Genomic DNA, 27,797 nt, shown 5'->3' on the forward strand with positions numbered 1-27,797 from the left:
AGCTCTGTGAAAGTTTATGTTGCACCTCATCTAAAAGTCTTATTGAGTTTCTATTATTCATAATTATCTGTTAACACTACATTCATATTAGATTACTAATTATATTTTTTGATACACAGCAATTTCCTGGGTGGTGCGGCAGTGAATTCTCCATATCCTGTCTTGACAGCGTAGCCCTTTGCAGATATGAATCTATGAGTAGCCTAATTGCTAGCTATAATTCATCCAGAGTTCAAAAAGTAGTAAAGTGCCGCCATGATTAAAAACGGATCCCAGAAATACAGAAATCTAAGCTTCATGATGTTTGTACACCTCCTCAATTTAAAGCAACATACAGGAAGAGTACATTATGTAGGCAAATCTTGTGTATTATCATGCGTTTGAACCAATATGTATAAACCCCTGGGTGATGAACATAAAGCAATGTCAACTCCCAAACAACAGCTTTGGACCAAAGAGCTCAGCTTGAACTTTATATACTTTGACTCACACACACAAAGCAGCCATTAAACATCCAGAACTATTTTGCTGGTGGGGAAATGTTGTCATGAAGAATAGCTTATTAAATGCTCCCAGTTGAAACTTGACTTTGATATGACAATCCTGAGCACACCATGTCACCACAAGGCAACACAATGAACAAATCAAACAGCACGCTAAGCTTTTATCACAAAGGAGGACGCTCAACACTCAAATGCGTTTTATTTTTTCCCTTATCTTGCTCACTCTTGGAGAAGGGGAGCTTTCAGAGTTTTATAGAATACTAAAATAAACTTCAATAAAGCTATTTGTCTTTGGCAAGAATCACTGTGTGTCATCAACGTCCAAGGGAGATTCAAAATAGTCAATCTCAGTCAAGACTGGGGAAGGGCGAGCTTCCACCAATCTTTGTAGTATGTGTAAATCCCAGCATAAAGATTAATACTTCTGGGACTTGTATTGGGGATTCATAGCTAAATTAACTGTCCTGGCTGCAAATGTGATGGTGCAGAACGACTCAGGCACTCTCATCTCTCTCTGTCTTGGCACTGGTCCCTGTTTGCTGAGGAGCTTCAAGCTACGGTCACACATTTCGAAAGTGTGAAGCTTGAAATGAGCGGTGGTCTGAAAAGTGATCCGACAAGAAGTGTCCGACGGTCATGTCTGTTAGACCACACTGGGAATTATTTACGGTGATTCTCTTTTCCCAGAGAGGGGAGATCAATCAAGGCAAATGTCTGGGCCATAACTCCTGCCTGAGACCTGTCGGATTAAACAGGCCTTATTGTGTCTCTCCACATGAGTGTCTGAGAGAGGGCTCAATTTTTGGGGGGGATATAAACCAGGCTCCAAACACAGCTAAAATATGTTACTGAAAGTACGGTAGCAGTAGGCCTACATATTCTTTCATTTTTTTTCTTGTTTGAGTGTGAACGATTGTTATGGACAGTATATGGATGGAAAGAGAATGGATTATTTAAATGAAGCTGTTGCGAGACATTCATATGCTCTAGGCTTGAGACCGAGTATTTAGTAACTGCAATTCAACCTGACCAGAAAAAATGATGAGGTTCTGTCAGTTTTATACTGTACGGCAGAAGTAGATTATTTCCCCTGGAATCATGGTGGAGTTTAGAGATTTCAAGAGAGTGGCTTACATGGAAGCAATGCTCAGTTCATCGTTTCTCAGCTTGTTTACCGTTCAGAACTAAATCTTCTCTGCAAGGGGAGCCATGCTTGATACGTTTCACAGCAGTCTTTTGATAGTGGGCTCATCAGAGTTCTTGACAAACAGACTAGCTATGACTACACTCGGCTGTCTATTGATCTGGAAGACCAGTCACGGCTCACGAGTCGTGGAAAATACTTCTGAACCCGAGCAGCACTTTTCACTTAATAATACATTTATATATGTCATTTTCGAAAACTTGGAAATAGTACATTTGACTTAGAATGCCTTTTATTTGCTTTTAGTTGGATTTACCTCCTGGAAATAAATAAAACATTTGAGCTTCAAAATAATGCGCCAACATGAATAATTCAACAGTTAAGAAAACATTCAAGGTGAAGGGGATGTAAAGAGTAAATTCCTGCCACTTGAATCTGGTAATCCCACAGTGCAAAAGAAACAGAGAGTAAAGTTGTATTTCTTACTGCTGCTGATGCTAGCTCAGATCTTTCCTCTCTGTTTCTCAATGTCAGTGGTCTCCTGTCAGTTAAGAATGAAAAAAAAACAAATGAACTGTAGTTACAGAGAGCTCTCAGTTTGAAAGCTGCTATTAATGTATGAAATACACTTATAGTGAAAGTCAATGACATGCACTATTGCAAAGAGGGCCAAAAGCAAACAAATGATGCACAATTCTGCGATCAAGGTATCTTCAGTTCTGGAACAGCTTTTGTTAAATGCTATGCCTTGGCATAGCCATGCATCCTCTTACTACAAGCCTTTTCATTTTTATCTTGTGTTAGGAAATTACAAGCTAGAGAGAATGTCATTATCTTCAGCAGAGATTAAATACATTTTGGTAGCAATTGTCTTACTCTCCATTTAAGGTGTGATCTAAAAAAAAGTGTCCGCCCTCAGGAGAGTGAATAATTATATTGCTGCATATGTGTCTTATACTTGTTTGCATCAGCACTAGTTATCAAAGCATAATTTGCAGAGGAGCCATCTTGCATTGTCCTTTCTAACAAACCTTCTTTTTGAATCAAGAAAACGGTCATTTCTTTTCTTTTAGAACTTGGCAATCATGGAGACAAAGAAAAGTTCACATTAATCAAAGCCAGCAGAGAAGAGAAAAAGGGTTTGGGGAATTGAAACTAGATTTGGAGCATGGGGGGCTTATTTTCAGTTGCCATTTCCACCACAATAAAATTAATTGAAAAAAAAAAAAATCCTTGGTGTTCTCATTTTTGTTTAGTATCGTCCTGGCGGAAAGTCACAAACAATATCCAATGATTGCAGTTGTCGTTTCACTGAGTCAGTGCAGTTACAGCTGAATGAGTTGTACTTTAATATTTTTCCTTAGCAAGGAAATTTAAAAAGCATCATTACAGTGTTCCAAGAAATAGCCCCAAAAATAGTTCTACAAATATGGTTACGGCCTTGACCAGATCACAACACTTATCCACCCTTAGACATTCATACAAGAACCTCTGGTGCTCACAAAGTCATCATTGATTTCTGCATCAATCCAAGAAATGTCAGGTCTATAATGTTCATGCTAAACATTTTATGGACACAATCCGCACAATACTTTTAGTTAGTGTAATTTATTAAGCCCAAATCAGGATGGGAAGACCACAATATGTTTGTTTTTCTGTGGCTATCCAAATAGCATGTCAATATACTTGGAATTGATTTTAGTCAGTGTACAGGCTACTAGTGAGACACTGTCATTAGGAACCTGTTTGAACCCTGGTCCTCCCTGTCTAAGACAGAGCATCACATTGGTATTCACAACTAACATCATCCAGCAAGGTCTTCCTGCAGTTTTAGCTTGTTCAGCTCTGACTTTATCTCTTTGGATCTGTAATTAACTAGTTATTAACCAATGCTAAAGGCATTCCCTTGAACACTCACAAATTGACATTCACAATCCAAACAAAAGTTATTCAAAAGTAATTCCGGGAGCAACCAGACATATTCAGGATTTTGGTAAGGGTCAATTGGTGATTAATTTCGTACTGTAAAAGTTGCTTCCTTCGACATAATTTGTTCCATGTTTTCCTCCTACAATTTATTGAGAGGTTTCTTCATTCCAAAATTGATTTTGCTTTGGGTTCAATACCATTAGAAAATACAGTTAGTTTTCTGAGCTTGTAGAGAAATTCTACATCCATTCACTTCCTTTACTTTCATCATAGACATCTTTGAGAAGGGTCCATTAATTCCAACTCTGTGTTCTAGGAATACTCTTGCTTTTTCCACAGAAGGCATAGGTGTCTATGGGTGCCTTAGATCCTCCTAAGAAGCTTTTTTCCTGACAGTTCCCCACTTCTGCATAACAAATATAGCCTCCTAATAGCAAAGGCAGTGTTTTGAAAAGTATATATGCTTGGTGATATGCCAAATATATTGGAGAGAAAAACAGATAGGGGGAAGAATACTGAATTGATATTATCGTAAGATGCATCTGATGTTTCTTTGGTAGATTGTCTGATCTGTCACTCTGAGCCTCAGTATGGCGAGGGCATTTTGCACCCCCTTTCCAAGCTTTTCTATCCTCCAACCCCAAAATAAACTTATTTTGGCAGACTAAAGTTCATTGTAAACAGCAGGGGGTGCCGCTCCTGAGATCAGATGAAGTACTCCTTCTTGCTCTCGTCCATGGCATCCTGCAGAGCCGGGTCGCCTCGAAGTGCCGCATCCGCTGTTTCGGCAAACTCAGTGCCCTTGGCCTCATTGGTGTGGTAGGTGCCTTTGTGCCGGTACATGTAGCGAATCACTACCACTGCCAAGCAAAGAAGCACCAGGACCACAGCAGCAATGACAGCTGCAAATGGAGATAGATGAGGGTGTTATAGCAAGGACTTTGGTCTCACAATGACAATTCACTATCACAATGACAAAATACAATGGGGGATGCTTTTCACAATAGCCCGCGATTCTGCACAGGCAGGACTTCGACATTGAAGTGTCATTGATCTTTGAATGGGCAAAGTCATTGGACTGTATGTGGATCAGAAAGACGACTGTTCCTTGATGGTTGGTAAATGCCATCCCAAAACCAAAAGGGATATGCATCTCCAAATACTTATCAAGCTTAAATATGCCAACAGAGTGCAATACAAAACAAGAGTTTGTTCAATAATGTGGTGTTCAGAGACAAGTACAGGCCTAAACAACTGTTTCTCTGTTATTTTCAAAGGACAATAGTGCAATCAAAGTTCATTGTGATGGTTTGCCAACAATGAATGGTAGCGGTAATGTGGTAGGAGAGACACATTGTCCTACAGTGACCTGTTAAGTTTGAAAAAACTGGCTTGGGCCAAAAAATCACAACTTGTGAAGATGTTTTGCAACTTAATTGACTATTTTGTGGAATGCCAGTCTCTTGATAATAAAAAGTCAGTTTCACGCTAGATTCTAGTTTGAACACATTACTGGCAGAAGAAGGACAAAAAGTGTCTTTTTAAATGCATATTTTGTGGTCTGTTACAGCTGTTGGCAGACAAGGACAGTATTTTGTGCCATAAAAATAGCAGTGGCATTATATGTAAAATTTGTCCCGTTGGTTGGCTGACTCCAGAAATTAGCTTTAAATAGCTCTGTTCCGAAACATTTAGCAGACTGCTGCTTTGAAAGAAAGGGAAAGCGATGTCTTTGTGTTGCATCGTTAAACTAAGGAGGATGTCTGCCTCCAGCATCAAATCCATCAGCCATATTGACTTGGATGAGGTTTGCAGAGGGAAGCAAAGCTGATGGAAACCCTTTGAATGTTCTGCGCATGATAAGAACTCTATTATAACTCACCTCCTAGTATGGCATCAAAGTATCCATCATCCACGTCGCAATCTAACGAGGCAAAAATAAAGGGATTTCAGATGTGCTCAAATATACTACCGTTCAAAAGTTTGGGGTCACTTAGAAATATCCTTGTTATTGAAAGAAAAGCACATATTTTGTCCATTAAAATAACATCAAATTGATCAGAAATACAGTGTAGTCATTGTAATGTTGTAAATGACTATTGTAGCTGGAAACGGCTGATTTTGTAATATCAACATAGGTGTACAGAGGCGTACAGAGGCCCATTATCAGCAACCATCACTCCTGTGTTCCAATGGAATGTTGTGTTAGCTAATCCAAGTTTATAATTTTAAAAGAATAATCGATCATTAGAAAACCCTTTTGCTATTATGTTAGCACAGCTGAAAACTGTTGTGCTGATTAAAGAAGCAATATAACTGGCCTTTAGACAAGTTGAGTATCTGGAGAATCAGCATTTGTGAGTTCAATTACAGTCTCAAAATGGCCAGAAACAAAGACCTTTCTTCTGAAACTCGTCAGTCTATTCATGTTCTGAGAAATGAAGGCTATTCCATGCGAGAAATTGCCAAGAAACTGAAGATCTCATACAATGCTGTGTACTACTCCCTTCACAGAACAGAGCAAACTGGCTCTAACCGGAATAGAAAGAGGAGTGGGAGGCCCCGGTGCACATCTGAGCAAGAGGACAAGTACATTAGAGTGTCTAGTTTGAGAAACAGACGCCTCACAAGTCCTCAACTGGCAGCTTCATTAAATAGTACCCGCAAAACACCAGTCTCAACGTCAACAGTGAAGAGGCGACTCCGGGATGAGAGTTCCTCTGTCCAGTGTCTGTGTTCTTTTGCCAATCTTAATCTTTTCTTTTTATTGGCCAGTCTGAGATATGGCTTTTTCTTTTCAACTCTTCCTAGAAGGCCACCATGCCAGAGTCGCCTCTTCACTGTTGACGTTGAGATTGGTGTTTTGCGGGTACTATTTAACGAAGCTGCCAGTTGAGGACTTGTGAGGCGTCTATTTCTCAAACTAGACACTCTAATATACTTGTTCTCTTGCTCAGTTGTGCACCGGGGTCTCCCACGTCTCTTTCTATTCTGGTTAGAGCCAGTTTGCTCTGTTCTGTGAAGGGAGTAGTACACAGTGTTGTACGAGATCTTCAGTTTCTTGGCAATTTCTCGCATGGAATAGCCTTCATTTCTCAGAACATGAATAGACTGACGAGTTTAAGAAGAAAGGTCTTTGTTTCTGGCCATTTTGAACCTGTAATCAAACTCACAAATGCTGATGCTCCAGATACTCAACTAGTCTAAAGAAAGCCAGTTGTATTGCTTCTTTAATCAGCAAAATGGTTTTCTAATGATCAATTAGCCTTTTAAAATGATGAACTTGGATTAGCTAACACAACGTGCCAATTGAACACAGGAGTGATGGTTGCTGATAATGGGCCTCTGTACGCCTCTGTACACCTATGTAGATATTACAAAAAAATCTGCTGTTTCCAGCAACAATAATCATTTACAACATTAACAACGTCTACACTGTATTCCTGATCAATTTGATGTTTTTTTAATGGAAAAAAATTGTGCTTTTCTTTCAAAAACAAGGACATTTCTAAGTGACCCCAAACTTTTGAACGGTAGTGTAGGTTTACATAAGTTACATAGATGGCTAAAGTACAGTGTGTAGTTATAACGCTGTAAGAACAATTATTTTATCTTCAATTTATCCCATGTATCTTGAACCACATTAATATTTAGTTTCCCCAGGCTTTACTTTGTTATTTTAACAAATGTAAATGTTTCATAAAGGTTTGTTTTTATAGACAGCTGTCTCCCTGGTGTGTGTGTGTGTGCAGAGAGGTACTTTGTATCCGTCACCGGGGGACAAAACTCTCATTAAAGAAAGTGATTAAAGGTAATCATGAATTATTGCACAGGCAACATCTGCCCATCTTGACTTGACTTTCTTTGAAGGACAGAGTCACAGAGTCAGTCAGTCAAAGCCGAAACCGTGTCATTTATAAAAACACAATGTTAAATCCAAAATGGAGATCGATCCCTGCAAGCATGAGAAAGCGCTATAGCTAAAGAAGGAGAAAGAAAGGAAGAACAAAATAGTGATTAGTTAATGGAGACCCCAAAGTGCGCAATTAAAAGGCAGCCTCATTAATGCCTAATCACCCGAAACACATCTTGGTGTTCGCCCACTCATTAGATCCTCATCTCGATGCATTGTTTATGATGTGGACACATTCTCAGCAATTAAAAAGCCCTAACAAAGCCTTCTCATTCGGGACGGAGGGAGGGAAATTCAACAACAGATCCTCAGTGTGTAGTTGTGGGAACAGAGTAGTGAAGTGAAGCAGCTGGGATGGGACAGTGTCCAGGATGTGTGGCCCATTCCGTTACTGTGTACTAAATCAAGATTTGAATTTTTTATTTTCTTCAATTGTGTAAAAAACATCAACTTTAGGCCTATGGACTTTGACGAATGCTTGCCTGCTCTGGGGGCCTCAATATGCATATGAATTCCATAAGTCATTCAATCTTGATCCAAATATGATTGGCTATTTTAGATGCAGACTCACAGACCTTCTCTTCTCCCTACCGTGCTCCGAGCATGCAAATTGGAGCACGGGAGGATCGGAGTACGTGTCCAAATCAAAGTATGTGAAACGGAACACGAAGGGCACTTCTCGAATGCGTACACTGTTTGTACATATTTTGAAGCATGCATCGATGCAATCTTCAAAGGAAAGTATGCAAAGAAATAATGACGCAACCATGTAAAAAATTACGCAACATTTATTGAAGTCAAGTACGTCCATTATTTGAGCTGAAGCGAGAGAAAATACACTCCGACTTTGGAATGAAATGTTACCTATTCACATCTCATATATTGCCTGACTACAATATTTTATCTTGATATGTTAGTAAATACATGCTGTGTTAATTTTGGCATGTTTACCTGCCTACGTACTGTTGATCGCAAGCCTATACTAAGTCAATAGGGCTAATTGGCTAGCTACTATTGTTAGCTAGCCAGAAAGTCACAAAGAATTGTTAGCTAGCTACCCACAAAGAATTTACATCTACCTTGCATCACATTCATTTTAGGTCATTTTTACCTGTTAAACTATCTGGTTAGCTACATTATTACGATTCACATATAGCTAATTGATAGTTATTAAGTAAAATGTTTGCTTTGTGTATATCTTGTTTCATCTCTTGCCATTGTCCTGGCTGGAAGAAGGTTCAGTGAATGGGTAACTCAATAGGGCCTACTGACTAGCAAGCTAGCCATGAAGAATTGGTAGCTAGCTACACAAGGACAATGTACATTGCATAACATTAGTTTTAGGTTATTGTTGCTTGTTTAACTTGCTGGGTGGCTAGATTACTACAATTCACATATATCTAGCTGACAATTATGAAGTAAACGTTTGCTTTGCGTATATCTTGTTTTGCCTCTATTGTTGCCATTGTCCTGGTTGGAAGAATGTTCAGTGAATGGGGAGATGCAGCGTCAGGTAATACATTAGGGGGAGTGTGAGTATTTCTGAAATGTAATGTTTTATGTGTTCTCCACACTCTTGTCCTCAAAAGAACATACTCAAGAGAACGTCCTCGGGGAGAATGCACTCGGAGCATGAGAGTGTGGAGCACGGTAGTATGCATATTGAGAAACACCCTGTGTCTGCTGCCGAGCTGCATGTATTTTGTCTTATCTAAATATAACCGTTCTTTAGTGTGGTGTATTATCGCTGTTTATCAGATAGAAGACAGGATACCTCTATGCAATCTCATTCCCTTGTAAAAATCTAGATTGGATTTCGTAATGCATAACATTATTCAGAATGCAGAAACTTAAGATACTTTATCGAAAAATAAACTCACCAACAGGGGTTATTATGTCTGCTGCTTCACTCAGACCTGTGAATACACAAAGAAAGCAAGCAGTGCTTGGTTGTAGAATACAGTGGAAGATTCAGAAGACAATATCACTTTCATTCCAGAAATGTATAATCATAATACATTTTTCAACATCACAGTCTTACTATATATGAATAGTCGCTGAATCAACACTTTTACATAATTACACAACAGCTATAACTGTTATACTTCTTATAAAGTGTAGGTAGACAATGTTACTCAATATTTTGTTACAGAACTGCACTCTTTCAAGTCCATGCATAATTCCAAATACTTGCAAGGAAACCCTGCTGGAAAAAAATAGCAACTTTGCTTAAGGCAAGATTCATCATCACATGAGGCAGTAAGGAGGTCAATAGTTTAAGCTGCTACAAAGATGCATGGTGAAATTCAGAGAGAGGCATCCTATCCTTTTTTAAAAACAAAAATATATCCATCCATAATTCAGGGTAGGGGAACGGGTTAAGTTTAATTTCTTTATATGGTCTACACTTAATCAGGCCAGCCAAGATCTGAGAGCTGAGGAGAGAGCTCAAATCCCTGATAAATTTGCCAAGCAAACACGGGGGGCCTGTCTCGCCCGGAGGTGTCTCCTCGTTAGCCTCGTTAGCAAGATCCACTCGCTGCGGCGACATGGAGAGTGGGACATCTGCACTGCCCCCGATAGGGACCACTAAGCTACATCCAAGTGCAGATTTCTCTTCCCTTCACCAGAAGCCAAAGAGGCCGACAGGCAGGCAAAGGCGTGAGGAGGGTGGTGAGTATTGGATGCCACAGAGCATTAGCCAACGTGCATCACCTCCTTCTTTCACTTCGTTCGCTGACATATCCGCGGAAGAGTTTGCCCCGGGAACGAGACACTGCTTTCATCGCATTCCCAGAAGTGGCGTTAATCTTGCCCAAAGCCGGCTGTGAAGCAGGCCTGGTAAGTGTCTCCCTGTAGGAAGGAAGGGGGAACTGGAAGCCAAATTAATTCCACCCTGCAGATCTGTGGCTGACACTGTGCTGATATGATATTCTCAGGAAATAAATATATGCTAAAGCCTGGCCGCATCTAGCTCTAGTGGCTCTTGGTCCCTAAATGGCTGTCCAATTTAGTGGCCATCGTAAGGAAAAGTAAATAATATGCATTTAAATGTTAGAAAAGCTGGCATCTTGCTTCTCACACTATCAGACTGCATGGGACAATCTTAATGAAAATGTTATCACGTAGTGCAGAGTTGGTGCTCTAAAGTAGTTTTCAGTATAGAGGTATTGCAGTTGGACAGTCAATTTCCTGGTTCCCTCTCTGGGCCAGCTGGCATAGGGGATGTCATTAATGGAGATGTGATAAGTCTTGAGAGGTGAATGCAAATGCCAGCGACCATGACAATAACACTCTTGGTTTTTTGGCAGCGGTCACTTGAGGCCATCCATGCTGTCGCAACACAATTATGTCTCAAACCAAATCAACAGTTGTGGTGTTGTTACTAACTTGTACTTGTTGGTGAGTTTCTGTTAAATTTTTCTCTCAAATATTTGGGATCATTTTGCTTGTTGGACCAATGCTTCTCCAATTATGAAGTGGCAGAAGGGTCTTGAGAAAAATCTTCATCTCAGTCTGAGAAGCAGAGCCTATCAAACAACATGGGAGATTGGGAGACTAACATAAAAATTCAGTGTCAAATATGTAGATGCCAGATATGAATTTTGATAACACTGCAAAAAAAACTGCAAACTCTTCAATACAGCCTTCGAATTTCAAGGATTGAACAGAAGGTGTTCAAAGCACAGTTTCACCTCAGAGATTTCAAACTTTTTAATATCGATGGGCTGCAAGGGCGGTTTCTCAACTGTATTTCCCACCTGTCGTTGTCTGGTGGATATGGCTGACTCCTGATTTCAGTCAGCAAACAGCTCAGCTGTGGACCGCTGCCTGTGCCTAACTGAGGGTGAAAACATCCACTAAATGACTGGATAAATACCTCTCTCTTCCCCCATCTCTCTCTCTGCTCTTCCTCTTTCGGTAGAAGGATGCTCGTCTTGTATTATTTAACATGCTGAGGGCTGCTCATGCAGCTGTCTGAAAAATCTAAATACTTAGTGTCCTTTAAAATGAAATGCACATCTTTGGAGTTCTGGCAGGTGGAGTGGTTGTGTCTTGGTTAAACATGATAATATTGCAGTTCCCTTTATTTATTTTCCCCTTATTATACTGTGTACTGAATTTTCTAAATACATATACTGCATGTCAAGAAAATGATACACAAGCCTATAGCATGGTCAATGTACAGCATTTTTGTTTGTGGCTGAGCTAAGCACCAACCATTAGCAACAATATTACTAGGTATACGTTACGTAAGCAACCAGGAGAAATCATAACCAATCACATCAAAAACCTACTCATCTGGTCTTGAGACTGCAAGGTCTCCATAAATGAACAATGAACTTTCTCCCAATGTCAGGGTCTTAGAATGCATTAAGATAACGCTCCTGAGTAAAATGTCAAATATTTCAATTTGCCGGCCAAGGGAACTTAATCCTTGCAGAAGAGTTTTAATATGCAGGGTTTGTCTCTTGTATCTTTCATTCACCTCAAACTCCCTGCCTGGGCTCCAAACATATTTGACTTTATTACTTTTTAAAAACGTTGGTCTATAATTCATATACATGTGTTCTGAACCCTGCCTCTCCCACACACTGCAGGTACAAAAAAAATTACTTTGGCTTTCTCAATCATTTTCCTCGTCACATCACTTAGAGGAGAAAACATATTTCTTATTTATCCCCTGCAGTAAGAGCACTGTCAGAGTAAGACTGGTATGGTGCTGTACAACAAAAATAATATCTAAATGGACTATTCAATGAAAGGGCAATAAATGACTGACTGAAGAATTGCTTTTATTTCGCCACTTGAGTCAGTAGCTCATAGCCATTCTGAGGAACTGAAAGCCTGAGCTTACTGCTTCCATTAAGTCCAAGAGCACAACTCCCTGATAGACTTTACAAAAGGCAGAATGTACAGGTATGTGTGGGTAGGTATGGGTATGTACAATGGACTGCAATCCAGTCTTACCACATTTTCTTGGCTACATGCACATTGTTGTCTGAGAAAACAATCATGTTTCGCTAATCAAAATGGCTACTTTGTTTGAGCTGGCCAAAGCAGCCTTTTCTCTTCCATGTTCCAGACTAATATTTCCCTCACATACTGTACTCTACTCATGCACTGACCTCCAAGTCACGTTGTGATAAGGATACGGAGGAAAGGATTGGGTAGCGGTGGGAAGCTGGGGAGGGAGGCATCTTATCAGCTCTGAAACCATGCAGACATGTCATTTTAAATTATTAATCTGAGAGGTTTGACCAGCCTCTATGAGTTCATTAGGTAAAAACAGATCTCTAATGGGAACCTCCACTTCATATTTTCTTTATACTGCCATTGTAATGAACTGGGTTTGGAGACGTAGCGGAGTCAGGCGCAGGACACAGGTTTGAGTGAAACAGTCTAGTTTACTCATAAACACAAGCAAAATCTCCAACAGGAAACAACAGTGCCAACAACCACTGATAATGAACAATCACGGACAAAACAGAAAGGTAAGCCAGAGGGTTAAATAAGGAACATAATAAGGGAATTGAAACCAGGTGTGTGTAATCAAGACAAAACAAAACGAAAAGGGAAACATGGCTCGGTGGTGACAAGAAAGCCGGTGACGTCGACTGCCGAACGCCGCCCGAACAAGGAGAGGGACCGACTTCGGCGGAAGTCGTGACAGCCATTTAACACTGTGAATGCTAATTACTCAGCTCTAGGATAAACACTTACATTAGACGGTATCTTTACTGATGAACTGTGTGTTCAGTATTAGCAGAAAGCATGCCCTTGTGTGTTTAGAGATCTCCTGCAAAACACAGTTCAAGTTGCATGGCAGCCATTTAGGCTAGATAGGCACCAAACTACTCAGCGTTGTTCTATCTAGTGCATTCTGTAGCAGTGATGCAGGTTGATCATCATCTCCAGAGATGGTAATGAAAGTAAATGACCGCCTGAGAGACGAAGCAGCAGAACGACACACATTTGAATAACTTGCGAACGGTCTGCCAGGCATAACTAATCAACACATTCTAATGAGTTTCTTTCTTCTGCTACTTTAGACTAGGTTGATTGGGAGGGCAATAGTGCAATCTTTTCAACAGCAGTAATGTCAGATGCTTTGATGAAATGCAAGCAATGCCAGTGCAATCTGGCAATATGGAAACATCAGTAATGAACTTGCAATGAAGTCTTTACAAACAGACACACAGCAAAGTCATCATCAGAATAGTTCTGTCTACCGCATACGGGCAGAGCGTGAGAGAGTGCAGTAGTAAAAAAATTGGCTTCAAAGTTTAATTTAATGAAATCTGGCTGGGTATCTCAATCAATACAGACTGTACAAAACAAAACTCAATCCATCTCGTAGATACAGAATGCAATTTTCAAAACAAAACAGTCAGCTGTTATTTTCTCCAAAGGGTCCACTGAATAAACACAATTATCAGTACACTTCATCTAGGCCTATTGAGAAACAGTAGGTAATACACAGTCTGTGTTTAAGGTAAAATATGATTAAGTCTGAGGTCTTGTAATTGTTGCCAAGGATACTACGTAAAGCTAATTTGTGGAGTGAAATGCCGTATACAGAAGAAGACCAGGTCTGTAGGTAGCCTTGAGTGGGTTTCCCCCGTAAAAGCCCAATATATCATATATATGAGTTGGAGTTTTAAGCTTGTCAGACACCATTTTGTGTTCAACTTGGACAGGCTTTACAAACCTGTATTTTCAGTGTTGAACATTTTTTATTATCAGGCATCCCATCAAAAGTGGAAAGCATATTTCTTCTGGCTGTAGGCATGATTGTACGAGAGATCCTATCAGAAAATTGGTCCTTGAGGGAGCGCTCCTTGGAACCTGAGGTTGTTTATCAAATGTTATGTGTTGTGTTGTAACAAGTTAAGTATGTGGAGCGTTGGTTCTCGCAGACCTACCCATGTGCCATGATCATCCCTCTCCCCTTTCCTTCCATGGCTACTTCGCTGCTCGTTGCTACCTTGACAACCCTTATCCATTTTCTGACAGAGGCTCTAACCGGGACCAGAATTCTCAATGACAACATTTCAATCACAGCTCTGGAAGGAAGCAAGTGAGTGAGGAGGCCAACAACTTGCAGAAAGCAGGTGTCTGAAGGGTGTGGCGTGAGGGAAAGCAACCGGGACAAATGGAGAGAAAAAAAGACAATTAGAGAAAAAACCTGGAATTATATAAAAAGACAGGGAGAGGAAGAGTGAAAGGAGAAGATAAAAAGAGGGGTGGGGCTTCTAGACTGAGGCTACAGGGCAGCCACACCTCAGCACAAACTCTTGTTTGTAATCCAGTGGGCTGTACTGTAATAAAACATGTTTGGCCCCTCCAATCCCTTCCACCCACGCCCCAGAACCATTACACTAAACCATTACACTGTGTCTCAAGTATTTGGCATTACTTTCCATTTTCCCTTATCTTTCCTTGCCTCTCCCCCACATTCTTGCTCTGCTTTCCTCTGTCTGTATCTGGCTGTGTTCAGGCTTTTCTCTCGCTATCTCTCTCACACTCAGCCTCTCAGACTCCGTAGTCTCTGTCTGCAAGTTCTGTTGCAAAATCAAAGTTCTACTAGAATGATCGATGACAATGTTATCATCGGACTACCACGGAATACTCTAAAAGTAATTAACCTGTTGAGGAAGCCTCTAGATTGGCATCTTATAATTTACCATGCCACCATGAGGACGGCTCTCAATAGAACATTGGATCCAATATCGCAGCTCTGATTAAGAAGACAAAACAAATTATCTTTCTCCCCCACTTGCAGTGTCACTTATTTGTCGGGCCCAGAGCTGTCTGAACGATGGATTAGGGTGTGCCCCAGATCCCCTCTCAGAGACTTGTTACCAGGAGCCTTACAACCTATCGAATAACCATATATTTTAGGTCAAACCTCCAGGGAAGCTTCATATTGTTGTGAGAAGGATGCAAAAATGTATAATTTCTTGGAATTATATCCTGTAGTATTCCAAATAAATAAATAAAGTGTTATGATTCTGTAATATATTCTCCTTGTCTGACAATGACTTGTCATAATTCATGAACGTGTAAGACTGGGTGTTTAGGCTTTGGGTGTTTGGTTTCGAGCACTGGTTGTCAAACCAATTATAATCTGGGGCCTGAGTGACCAGTTAAAGATTTATATCTAACATTGTGGACACATGTTTCCTGAGTCAGTGGGTGAAGTAGGGCTGGCCCTCTGCTCATCCTGTTTGATGACACTGTCCGATCTCACTTCAAAACATAAAGTGAAAAATGATAACAAATTCAACTGGAGTCGATGGCTCAGAAAAATAAATGAGGAGCTTTGCAGAAATAGTGTTTACCAAGCACAAGGTCAGTTTAAAATTGCATGAAGGAAATGTTTTCATTTTTCAGAGGCAAAAATGGATTCTGAATTATTGAGAGAGTTGACATGTGGGAGATTGTGAATGACCCATTGGTCACCAGGTCACATATATAGTTATTTAGTGACTGGGAAATAATATTATGTTTCAGGGAGATCATATTGGAAAATTAAGCTGGAAGGGAAATACTGTTTGTCTCTTATCCCTGTGAGACCTCCAAGTGCAAAAATGCAACAGGTCGTAAACTCATGTCAAACACTACCTAGTTAATCTCCTTAGACCCAGTATCTCTTGCTGTGTGTCCTCCTGTCTTCTCCATGATGTAGTGATTCTGTAGATAGAAAATAGAGAAACAAACATTCTTAGCTAGAGTTCTTTTTCTAAGTGTTGCAAAAACGCTTGGGTCTCACAGGGTTAAGATGGCTGGTTGACTGGACAAGAGTCTACTGCCAAATTGTGAAAAACCTGTTTGAGGACATAGGACCTACCTATTGAAGGTTTGGGAAATAAACTGGAAACATTGTGTTGGACACATATAGTAGCAGCATCACTCTCCCTGTTTTTTTTACCTTTCTCCTTTACTTTTCTACAACACAAAAGGAGGAATACAGACAATAGATTGAGAAAGTCACACACTTTTAGAGAAGGAGGTGGTGCCCTGAATGTGTGTCAATCATCAAAATCAAACAAATAGACACCTCAATAAACATGATGTCATCTGGCAGATCAGATCACTATACCAGCATGTTGCGAAAGCCTTACTTGACCTGACTGACCGAAGTTAACCAGTCCACCAGCTATGCTAACAGTTGTCATCTTAACTTTAGGCTACTAATACTTAAAACGTAACATATGCCCCCTGGCTGAAACAGTTATTAGTCCTAATCAGACACTGTCAGCTGGAGACTGCCTCAGGGATTGTTATTTGAGAAATGAAATCACTTTCCCTCAGATCCTTTCAATTACCTCAGTGCTCCCCTGTACCGATTCAATAGCAGGACCACACTTCATCATTACAAAATCACACAGAGGGAAAATAATTGGAGGCTAAAGGTTACTGGCAGCAGGAAGAAAGATCTTTCCCCCTGTGAATTATGGCAACGCAATTGTATTTGCGTCAGAGTGGCTTATGAACAATAATGAGCATACGTTTTATTTTGGAGAACAACCAATGGTTGCATTGTACTTCAGAATAAAATCTTAGGCAAATATAAACAACAAAGAAAAGTTAGGGTTCATGAACTTGTTTGAGACCATGGAGGCCCATAATGCTATGTAAACATGCCTTTCATGAATTAGTCTATCCTTCTGAATTGTTATGGTTTGGGAACTGTTTTTAATGAAAGCTGAACAATGGTATTTGTGTTACATTGACTTCAACAGGGGGGATATCCTCAAGAGAGTTACAGTCAACCTGAGTCCACTTCCAACCCCACTTCATAATGCAAACACATTCACACGACAGGCTGAAGGAGATGACAAACACCCTTTCCTGTGCCTTCTCCTCATTCTTCTTGGAAAGACACTGGTAGGCAGCAAACTAATCCATCTCTCTCACTGGCTGCCTTGGCAGCCCGGACTTATAGACTAGACGTAACATAGTAAACAAAATACTAATTTGAGCGTCCCGGATTTTCGTTTACTATGTTAAGTCTTCCACTGAGTCCAGGTTGGCCTTGGGGGTCAAATCTGGCTGGGAATATAGCTGGGAGACCCTATCTCTTCCAATCATATGGCACTGGCAACTGTAGAACACTACTTTCCATTTCTGTTCTTCTTCCTTTCTTTCCTTGTAGTGTAAAAGGTACAGCAGTTGTCCCATTGCTGACCGGGTAAAGGGGGAATGGAAAGAGTCTGGGCCAGATTGTTAATGGCTATGAAATCTTATGACAGGATCAGATGACTTGCTTCAGGCATGATTGAGGATTATTGGGGACAGATGGTGCCTTGTCCTGTGCTCCCCGTTGCCTTATCGCCTATGGGGATATACAAAGAGGTCTGTTCTCTGCCGGGCTAACTACTGTAGACACACACAGAGAGACCAGTGAATCAGGGAGAAACAGATAAGAAACAGTCCAGACTGTGGCAGATAGGTTCAGCGCCTGGCGAAGGCTTTTGCTCTTTTGTAGAAAAGCAGTGAAAGTTTGTTGCCATGGTTTTGGCCTAATTAACTGCGTCTCAACTCTGCACCCTGCGCCCGAATATTTGGAATTTGATTCATTGCAAATGCTATACATTTTTTACAAAATCGGAAACAACTTTTAGATATTACTCATAACATTTCTGTGGGTACTGACGACAGAAGATATTCGAGCCTGAAACTTCTTTGGAGCTATCGTACCATTTTCTCCTGCTTTTCTCTCAGTTTAGATATGTGTGTAACACTCCTGCACTGAGATTTACACTGTATGGGAGTGCTATAAACATCTGAGGTTCTCACCCTTTACCCTGGGTGGAATCAATTAAGCACCTCTGCTGTCTCCAGAAACTGAAAGACAGACGCTCCAAGGGAATTGGAAAACGTACTGGACAGCTGTCCTCCAGGACCAGCATCTAGCCTCCCTGCCAGGCACCTGATTGGCCCTCCCCGGTGTGAAGCTATAGCACCAGCATGAGGGAGAGAGGGAGAGTGTGAGGTAGTTGGTGCTGCTGCTGTGGCAGCACATCTGTCCTGTTATCTCTGGAGCATGGAGCTGAGGGATGAAGTGGATAGGGGAGGAGACTCTGGGGGGAGTAAGATAAACACACTACAGAGACTCCAGTCTGGGATTGTTATTGGGTCTCTCCCCTCTTTCCACACTGGTTTAGAAACACATCCTCCTCCTCTTCTCCCTCATCTCCTGGAAAAATACCTCCAACCCCTACAGTTCTAAATACAACACATCCTGTTCCAAGAAAACAGAAAGGGTTTTTCCTGTTCCCATCTCGTCTTTAATTCTACTCCAGTTCTCCCTTTAATTTCTTATCGATTTCTCCAACTACTCCATCCATCCCAGGCTCAATCTATCTCTGTAGCACTTTCTCTCAGCCTGCCACGTACTGTTTCCCTTCTGTCACTCTGCTTCTCTGTATTTGTCTGTGTCCTCCTCTGTCAAGCATGCTCTCTTTCTCTCTCCCGCTTTTTTCTTTCTCTCCCTCTCTCTATCAATCTTTCTACCTGTCTAAAAGTAGAGTAAAAACCCTGATAGTGAGAGCAGAGGAAGGGGAAATCTCCTTCTCTGCCTCCTCACAACCACAGCCTCTCCCGAATGCACAACTCCAGCAGCCCAGACAAGTCAAGGTCAGCTCTACTGTCATCTCCTCTCAGCTCCTCTGACACATATGCTTTCATACTAAAAATGGAGAATCTTCATTATTCTGGGTCCTTTCCTTACTCTGTGTCTGAGATGCTACATGCTTGTCTCTGTGAACTAAGATAGGGGCACTGGGGGTTAGTGTGTGTGGGAAAATAATGGCTCTATTTCCATGTCTGATTATTCATAGGTTGCAGTTATATGCTGCAGAAAGTTAACATGGTAGCTAGCACAGTGAAAGTTGATAACACATAGAAAAGGGCCTCTTTTCTATAGCAGGCTAATGAGAACATGTTGAGTGACAGCCACCAGAACAGCTTATCCAAACAAACATCAGGTCGCTGCCTCAGTGTTTTTGAACAGCCCTGCCAGCTGGTTGAAAAACAGATAATTATTCTTCAACACCTATTTAATGCACCTATTCAATGTGTCCCGGTCCACAATTGGTGCTTGATGAGCAAATGGATGTTAACAGATCTGTATACATATGGTCAAATTGACATACTCCTTAGTGTGTGGTTAAATGAATCTTGCATTCATGGCTGTGCGTGACGTCATGTAGTTATTAACTAAAAGCCTTACATACATAAACCCTAGAATCACTCACACTCTGCTAGTTATCCTCAGCTCACCAACAAAATGTCTCCTACACAACACAAAGCTGACTACAGTCATATCGCAGTTGTATGGTGAAGGATATAGACACCTGAATGAGCCCAGGTGTCTACCCATCTTTGGTCCCACCATATGAAAATATGAGGATGATCTCAAAGCACTCCTATGACAGTGCCACACATGTACTTTATTTCAAATCAAATCACATTTTATTGGTCGCATACACATATTTAGCAGATGTTAATGCAGGTGTAGCGAAATGCTGGACTTTGTGGCTCCCATGGTGTTATTGTCTTGTGCTACAGGCAGGGAATGATTCAACCTGTAGGCATGGTGGCAGGTAATTGTCAATTAACATTAAAATCACATTTCCCTCCTAGCACTTTAGGGTTATCAGCAGCCAAGCATGATGGCAAATTTTATGCTCGCTTAATCATTAATATCTCATAAAGCAGAGTTATTGGAGCTTATCCTCATCAAAAAGTGACAAGTCAGTCTCCAAAATTGGGTCTTCATCGCCTATTTTGAGATAATTGGACCTCGAAGTGATCACCTCTTTTTTGCTTCAACCTAATTCCTGTCAGTAGTCACTGCACAATATCGAATTAAATCTAAAACCCTCTAATATTCTTTTACGCGTTTCAGGCTTTCAGGTGTGCTCAGTGAAAGGAATGTCGTGCTTACAAGGAGAAATAATAAATTCACAGACTTGTGCAGAGGAAAATTTTACCCTCCCTTCCTAAAGCTTATTATGCAAGGGTTGGAGAACCAGTCATTTTCTGAAGTAGCCGAATAGAATGATGTTTGCTGCTGCCTCTCCTCTGTTATGAAAATGGGTTTTAAAAACGCATCACCGGAAAACAGGAGAAGGAACAATCAGGCCCTGAAAGACAGTTTTATAATGTCTGCAGGCGCTTGCCTGCCTCTTTCTTTGGCCCATAACTGTCTCTCTCATAGTAGCCTACAGATGTATTGAGTGATAAGACTTGCTATTATGTCATTAACTTAAATGCTCCAGATAGTACAGATGTATGGAGATAAAATTTGATCTACACACTGATGAGACAGACACTGACTAAACCTGTGGCCCATGTGGTGGTGTTCTCCATACAGCCTCACTTTGTGGTCCCGTAATTTATCCTGAAACCCACAGAGATGAATATATATACAGTATATATATATATATATATATATATATATATATATATATATATATATATATATATATACACTATTAAATGTTCATAACTTCTTCAACCCAGCCTGAGCAATTTGCTTCTAATATCCAGCCAGATTAACTATTTGTCACTGCATCACTAATGAGGGGATACTTTTTCTCATGATAAGATTGCACCTTGTTAAATCCCACAACTCTGTAAAAGTGGTTGGTTGTGAGAGATGACTGTTTTTATCCTGTGGATGTCTAGCTGTCACTCTGGCAACACATTCCCCACTGTCAGGCCCAGGGCCCGGGGTCTGAGGAGATACTATATTCACAGCTGTCATATCGCCTGCCTGCTCCGTCTCCCCCAAACCCTAGCAGACAACCCTAGCACGCACAATGGATAGCACGCACAATGACAGCTGTGAATATAGCATAGCTGGAGTCGCCCTGACTTTTAAAAGTGAAGGCATTTCTAACAGACAAGAATCTACTTAATCCCCCCCCCCCCTCCATACTTATGTGCCTTAGGTATTTTTTGAATACATGACCATGCACTTCCAGCATGTATTTTTGGCTTATGGCAGCTGACAACCTAAAACAACACATTTGACTGTACCTATTCGGTGTATGTGACAATGTATATCTTTTTTACCTGTCTGTCAATACAGTACATATTCAATGATGAACTCTCAAAGACTGAGAATTTGTGTTTTTCTTCACGCCACATGAAATCGTATTGTATATCAAAACTTGCTCAAATATAGGCCTATATATTTTTTGTTTTTGCTCAAATCAGATTTTAATTATGAACTTTGATTGATCTGATAAAAGTATAAACCCTCAGATATTGCTCGTTATAACATCTGGATATTTCAAAATGTAGAGTATTCAATTGATCAATATAATTTGCATTTCTTGATTCTAACATTTTATTTAGTAATTTTCTTTCATTCAGTAAATTTGTGGATGTGTAAGAGCTATTTTGTGTATATGTAACGGTCGCCACGTTACTAGCTTAGAGAGTACCGCTTCCTCCTGATTCAGCTCACACTGAGACCTAGGAGATCTGCTTTTATAGTACACATGACCGCCTTCCCGAAGCGTCTTACCAGTCGGCGCCTTCGAAAAGCTAGCAGTTTTTCAGAGCAAGTGGCGACACTTCAGGCTGAGGAGTGAGTTTCACACATCACCATATTCCATATAGCAATGAAAACGTACTGCAAATATAGAGAATTACAGTAAATATAAATGTTCATTCATGTATGGAAACTGTATGGAAATGCTTTTACTTTTCTGATATGTACTTTATTTAAGAAAAATGTACTTACTATGACTGAGATATGTGGTTGTCTCACCTAGCTAACAGTCGCTCTGGATAAGAGTGTCTGCTAAATGACTCAAATGTAAAACATTTAAATGTCAATGCTTGAAAGAAATTCTAACAACTGTAACAATCTTCTTCCTGCTCTGTCAATGTTTGGCCACTTTACAAGGCAGCTCTTGACAGGACACACACAGGTGGAGTCTAATAAATAAATACATTTAAAAAACGATGAAATTCAACTCAACAATGGAAGATCACAAGGAGTAAAATAAAACAGCTGCTTGCTGTTGTTCATTTTGTTTTGGTTTCTTGATTGGAACACTCCTGGCCCAAACCCAGTAATACAAGCAGCACTCAGCATGCCTCTTAGACTACCAGGTGTTCGATATATGTTGTGCTTTTTCTATTTTTTCTCTCTCAGGGGTAGATAAGGTCAGGTGCTGTGTGCTTTACAACAGTGTGGAGTATAGGGGGTCTCGGGAGTTACAGTACAGTGAGAGTGAATCTGTTTTAGTCCTTTCACCCTGACTCCACCCCGCATACTCCATCCATTATCCCTTCCTGTAAAATACTGTAGTGGAGCAGAAGGTGACACTACAATCTGTTTCTGTTCTGCAAGACACAGCCCAGGCTGCTCAGGCATGCAGAGAGAGTTGTATGGTGGTTCAAGGGTACCAGACTGGACTGTTGGAGAATACTTACTGGTTGGCATGGGTTGTGTCATGGCTTCTGGTTTCGCCTGGTCAGGGGTCGTGTTAAAGGCCACAGCCGTGGAGTTCCACATGCCGGGCAGAGCGGGTGTTAGGCAGGACGTCCAGAGAGAGAAAAAGAAAGAGAGAGAAAAAGAAAGAGAGAGAGAGAGACAGAAATTAGAGGGTAAAGGTGTATCCTGATGTAAGAGTGTGGGGGTGTTACTCGGCTCTCTGGTATCAAATCTCTATGGGAAAGGAAGTAAGAGAATATGGTATGTAAATATCCTAATCCCTCTTAGCCTGTTTAGTATAGGTGCAAAGAAACCTATACTGTACACACACATACAAACAAACACAAATGCTTGTACACATGAACAAAGACAAACCCACACACCTGTTGCACTGTTGCATTCACTAGGTCTTGCTGTTCTGTTCTTTAGATCACATCTTTCATTTCTACACAGATACAATGTAAGACACATTCCTGTTGAGTATCTCACTCCAAACTGTCAAAACAAGAATCAAGGCTGATTCATTATTTAATCATATCCCAGTTTACCTATCTACTTATGGCCCTGCCTAGACCAAGCAAATTTTTATTTTTTATTATAGAGCAAAAAATATTCCACTTTATTTGGAACGGCAAACCAGACAAAATTAAACGGGCCAATTAATATAATGAATAGGGAGGGCTGAAATTACAAAATATTAAAGCATTGAACCTCTTACTAATGTCACGCCCTGACCTGAGAGAGAGTGTTTGTTTTTCTATGTGGTTAGCTCAGGGTGTGGGGTGGCATTCTATGTGTTGTATTTCTTTGTGTTGGGCCGAGTATGGTTCCTAACCAGAGGCAGCTGTCTATCATTGTCTCTGATTAGGAACCATACTTAGGCAGCCTGTTTTTCCTTTGGGTTTTGTGGGTAGTTGTTTTCTGTTTTGTTCCTTGTAACCTGACGGAACTGTTGACGGTCGTTTTGTTGTTTTGATTTAGTGTTTTCATTAAAGTAAAATATGAGCACTTTACGGCGGTTGGCGGTCCAAAGCCTCCGGCGGTGAGCCACGGTCTGGTTCCTCCGGACACACAGAAGCGGGGGGATCAGCGGGCGGTGTGGGTGCTACGCCCGGAACCAGAGCCGCCGCCGATTATAGATGCCCACCCAGACCCTCCCCAATAGGTTCAGGTTTGCGGCCGGGAGTCCGCACCTTTGGGGGGCACCTTTAGTTAGGTCAGGGTGTGATAGGTGGGTGGGCATTCTATGTTTTGTTTTCTATGTTTTGGCCGGGTATGGTTTCCAATCAGAGGCAGCTGTCTATCGTTGTCTCTGATTGGAAGCCATACTTAGGCAGCCCTTTGTTTTGTGGGATCTTTTATTTTGTACTGCTTGTTAAGCCTACAAGACGTTACGGTCGTATTCATTGTTTGATTATTTTTTGTAGTGTTCTGAGGTAAAATAAAATATACGATGAACACTTACCACGCTGTGCTTTGGTCCACTGCTTTTGACGATCGTGACACTAAAATATTCTGTCATACAAAAGTTGTACTTAAGTCCTAAATGGTTTTCCAGCAGATTAGTAAGAATGGTTAACCCCGTTTAAAAAAATGGCCTTGTTCCCTTTATTCAGATTACAACCTTTCACTTTCGGTTATTTGAAAATGAAATAATCTCCAGAATATTGCTATAATATAGATTTCTAAATTTATTTTGCAACGCTCACACACGCGACACGAGCGGTGTAGTCAGCCTGTCAGACGATCCCACAGGTGAAGAAGCCAGATGTGGAGGTCGTGGGCTGGTGTGGTTACACGTGGTTTGCAGTTGTGAGGCCGGTTCGACATACTGCCAAATTCTCTAAAATGAAGTTGGAGGTGGCTTACGGTAGAGAAATTAACATTGAATTATCTGGCAACGGCTCTGGTGGACATTCCTGCAGTCAGCATGCCAATTTCACGCTCTCTCAAAACATCAGACATCTGTAGCATTGTGTTGTGTGACAAAACAGCACATTTTAGAGTGGCCTTTTATTGTCCCTAGCACAAGGTGCCATTGTGTAATGGTCATGCTGTTTAATCATCTTTTTGATATACCACACCTGTTAGGTGGATTGACTATCTTGGCAAATGAGAAATGCTCACTAACAGGGATGTGAACACAATTTGAGAGAAATAAGCTTTTTGTGCTTTTAGAACATTTCTGGGATCTTTTTATTTCAGCTCATGAAACATGGGACCAACACTTTAAATGTTGCGTTTATATTTTTGTTCAGTATAATAATACTCTTAGTAAAAATGTTCATCTTTAATTTACAATCTGTAGAAATTATGAGAATGGAAAGGTTCAGAACTTCTGTGAAACATTAAAGCACAGTTAAAATATATGGAAATTAGAAATCAAAAGTGGATGGTTTTCAGGGATAGATGGGTGGGGTTGAGGGTAGCTGAAGGGTGGTACTAAAAACAAGGAAAAACAATAAAAAAAGATAACTAATATAAAATATACATACCATGTCTGTAAAATGTTTATGTATAAGCTGGAAGTTGAAGCCTACATTTTGTTGTCCATTCGTTTACTCCAATTAGTGGAGGGGTGATAGGGTTAGGGGAAAATAATAAAGAAGGACAAAATATATGGGGGATTGGAAATGATGCAGACAATTACATTGATAGAATCCACAATCTATCTGCAATATTAAAGTGGATCTACCCTCTAAAACAATAAAACAAATACAAAATAACATCTGAGGCTGCCTATACTATCCCATTCCCTTAGACATGGTCCATAAGCCCTCCTCCCTCTGCTTCCCTGTATCTGCAGCATGCTGACCCAACAGCTTTCTAACAAACAGAGGAAGTGCTGCTGTGAGGAAGCATGGAGCACAGCCTTATCGCAGTCAAACAGTCAGATATACAGTTTAGTCTGGAGAGCTGAATAACTCTCCTCACCCCCCTCTTCTGCCCTCCTCACACCAACCCTGTGAATGCTCAGGTTTTTAATGCTCATTATTAGTGACTTTTTAGAGAAAAGGATAAAGACAAATATTAACTTACAGATTTAGAACGCTAAGGGGGGCCTTGCAGAGGGTCACTTACTCTGGTACAGTCCAATCAGTCTTAGGGCCATGACCATTCATACTGTACTGAATACCAGTGTGAATGTTATTGTGGATATACTCAAGTAAACAACCCTTTTGTATTCTTTCTCTGCTACTGTATGAATAATTTCCTAGCATTTTTCTCACTTCCCCTATGTCAGGTTGTTACTACTCCTGCTCTAAATAATGTGTGGTTTTTAACGTAATATTTTCTACTTATAATACAGTTGTAATAATGTAATAATAACCAGCAACATACACTGTTTAAAAAAAATGTATAAAGAAAAGGTAGGCATGAACGGTCAAACTGAAATTAATCAATCTCCACTCTACAAAATTATTTAAAAATATATATATAATCATGGCTGCCTCTCTCCTGCATGAAGTTAGCTCATGCAAAATACCCTCTAAACTTAAGCTGCTATCATTTAATCAGAGATCATATATTATAAATCAGATTGATTCACACTAAGACAGATCATCAGTCTATGAACTCTATGAGCTTGGAGAGGCACTTACCTGTTTGTTTGTGGCCCCCCTCTCTCTCTCCCTCTCTCCCTCTCTCTCTATCCCTCTATCCCTGTCTGTCTGTTCATGGGTATCATCATGGCTGCCTCTCTCCCGCATGAAGTTAACACATGCAATACACCCTGTGGACCAGGGACAGGCAACTTTGATGGGGGTGGGGGCTCGGTTCTGCGTACCCACATACCGTTGAGTGTTAGAAAAGCAAAATACACAACGTGCAAGCCCCCTCCCCCCGGCTACCTGGTTACAGGAGCTTACCTTCTGTGTCTTGGAGAGTCTTGCAGTACCCAACCAATGTCAAGTCATAATCATAACGTTTTGACTCAAGGGCGTCAAGTAGAATCCAAGCATTGATTCTGAACTTCATGTACCACAGAAGGAATTTTGACCAAAGTTTTCCGTGTTAGGTGTCTAATGGCTGACTGGGTGCCACAATGAGGGCAGATGTCATTCACAGCTGCACCGTCACATAAGCTGAAAAGGCAGTTTGTGTTTAGTTTTCATAAAATGCAGACTACTGCTTCATAGATGTATAACACTATGTAGGCTACATACCACTGTCTGCCTCAATTATAACTTTACAGAAGTGTCTTATGTGAGGAGACACAGCAACACTTTGACCAATGTTGAGGTGGGAAAACAGCCTACTGGTTATAACAAGCCTCAAAATTGCAGGATGCTTGTGTAAGTAAACAACTAATCAACAAGTTGCTTCATTATTTCCTGCTTTGTTAATAGCAACTATGCCACTGTATAGTATATCTCTAAACAGACTCAGGAAGCTCTGTCTTCATCAGGTGTGTTACTATGACAACCTGTCATGAGTCAAGAGCAGTAACAGACAGTTATAACTTTGCCCAGGGTGCAAGAGAAAATTCTACCCTACTACCCTGCATTAAAAGCATGCAGAAAAAAAACATACTAAATAGTTTTCAAAAAGGACCTTAAAAGGAGCATGCACTCACCAGCTGCACAGCAACAGGTTTCCAAGAACCCCTTCCTGTGCTCTCTATCTCCACTCTCCAAGAAGAAACCCTTATTCAGAACAAGGCAGCAGAACATTTAAAGGTAGTCAGTTCTCCCTCTTAACAAATATTTCACCTTAAGAAATTCACCCTAACAGTGTCTGTAGCCAAAACAAATTTTCTCTCGCCCTAAGAACCGGGTGTGCTGTGCAGCACATGAACTGTTTCCCCCCCTGTGCCTGTAAACCTATTCCCCTAACTAATTA

At 40.7% G+C, this 27,797-nt stretch overlaps 1 protein-coding gene across 3 annotated transcripts; it reads right to left on the reverse strand.

Moving 5' to 3' along the window:
- Window positions 1-1,921: 1,921 nt before the first annotated feature.
- LOC106586280 (glycophorin-C) lies at window positions 1,922-27,797 on the reverse strand. 3 transcript variants are annotated; one of them, XM_045707910.2, is made up of 6 exons: window positions 27,532-27,797; window positions 26,825-27,040; window positions 22,955-22,991; window positions 9,370-9,405; window positions 5,459-5,500; window positions 1,922-4,478 (listed from the first exon to the last, which is right to left on the reverse strand). In XM_045707910.2, exons 3-6 carry the CDS (start codon window positions 22,974-22,976, stop codon window positions 4,282-4,284), a joined length of 297 nt encoding a protein of 98 aa, XP_045563866.1. In that variant the 5' UTR covers window positions 22,977-22,991; window positions 26,825-27,040; window positions 27,532-27,797; the 3' UTR covers window positions 1,922-4,281. The 3 variants fall into 3 exon arrangements, with proteins under 3 accessions (XP_045563866.1, XP_045563864.1, XP_014028886.1); XM_045707908.2 differs by having other exon boundaries at window positions 22,955-23,189; XM_014173411.3 differs by lacking the exon at window positions 26,825-27,040.

The sequence above is a fragment of the Salmo salar genome, chromosome 25, assembly GCF_965601325.2.
Source record: "Salmo salar chromosome 25, fSalSal1, whole genome shotgun sequence".
In the NCBI taxonomy this organism is placed as follows: Eukaryota; Metazoa; Chordata; class Actinopteri; order Salmoniformes; family Salmonidae; genus Salmo; species Salmo salar.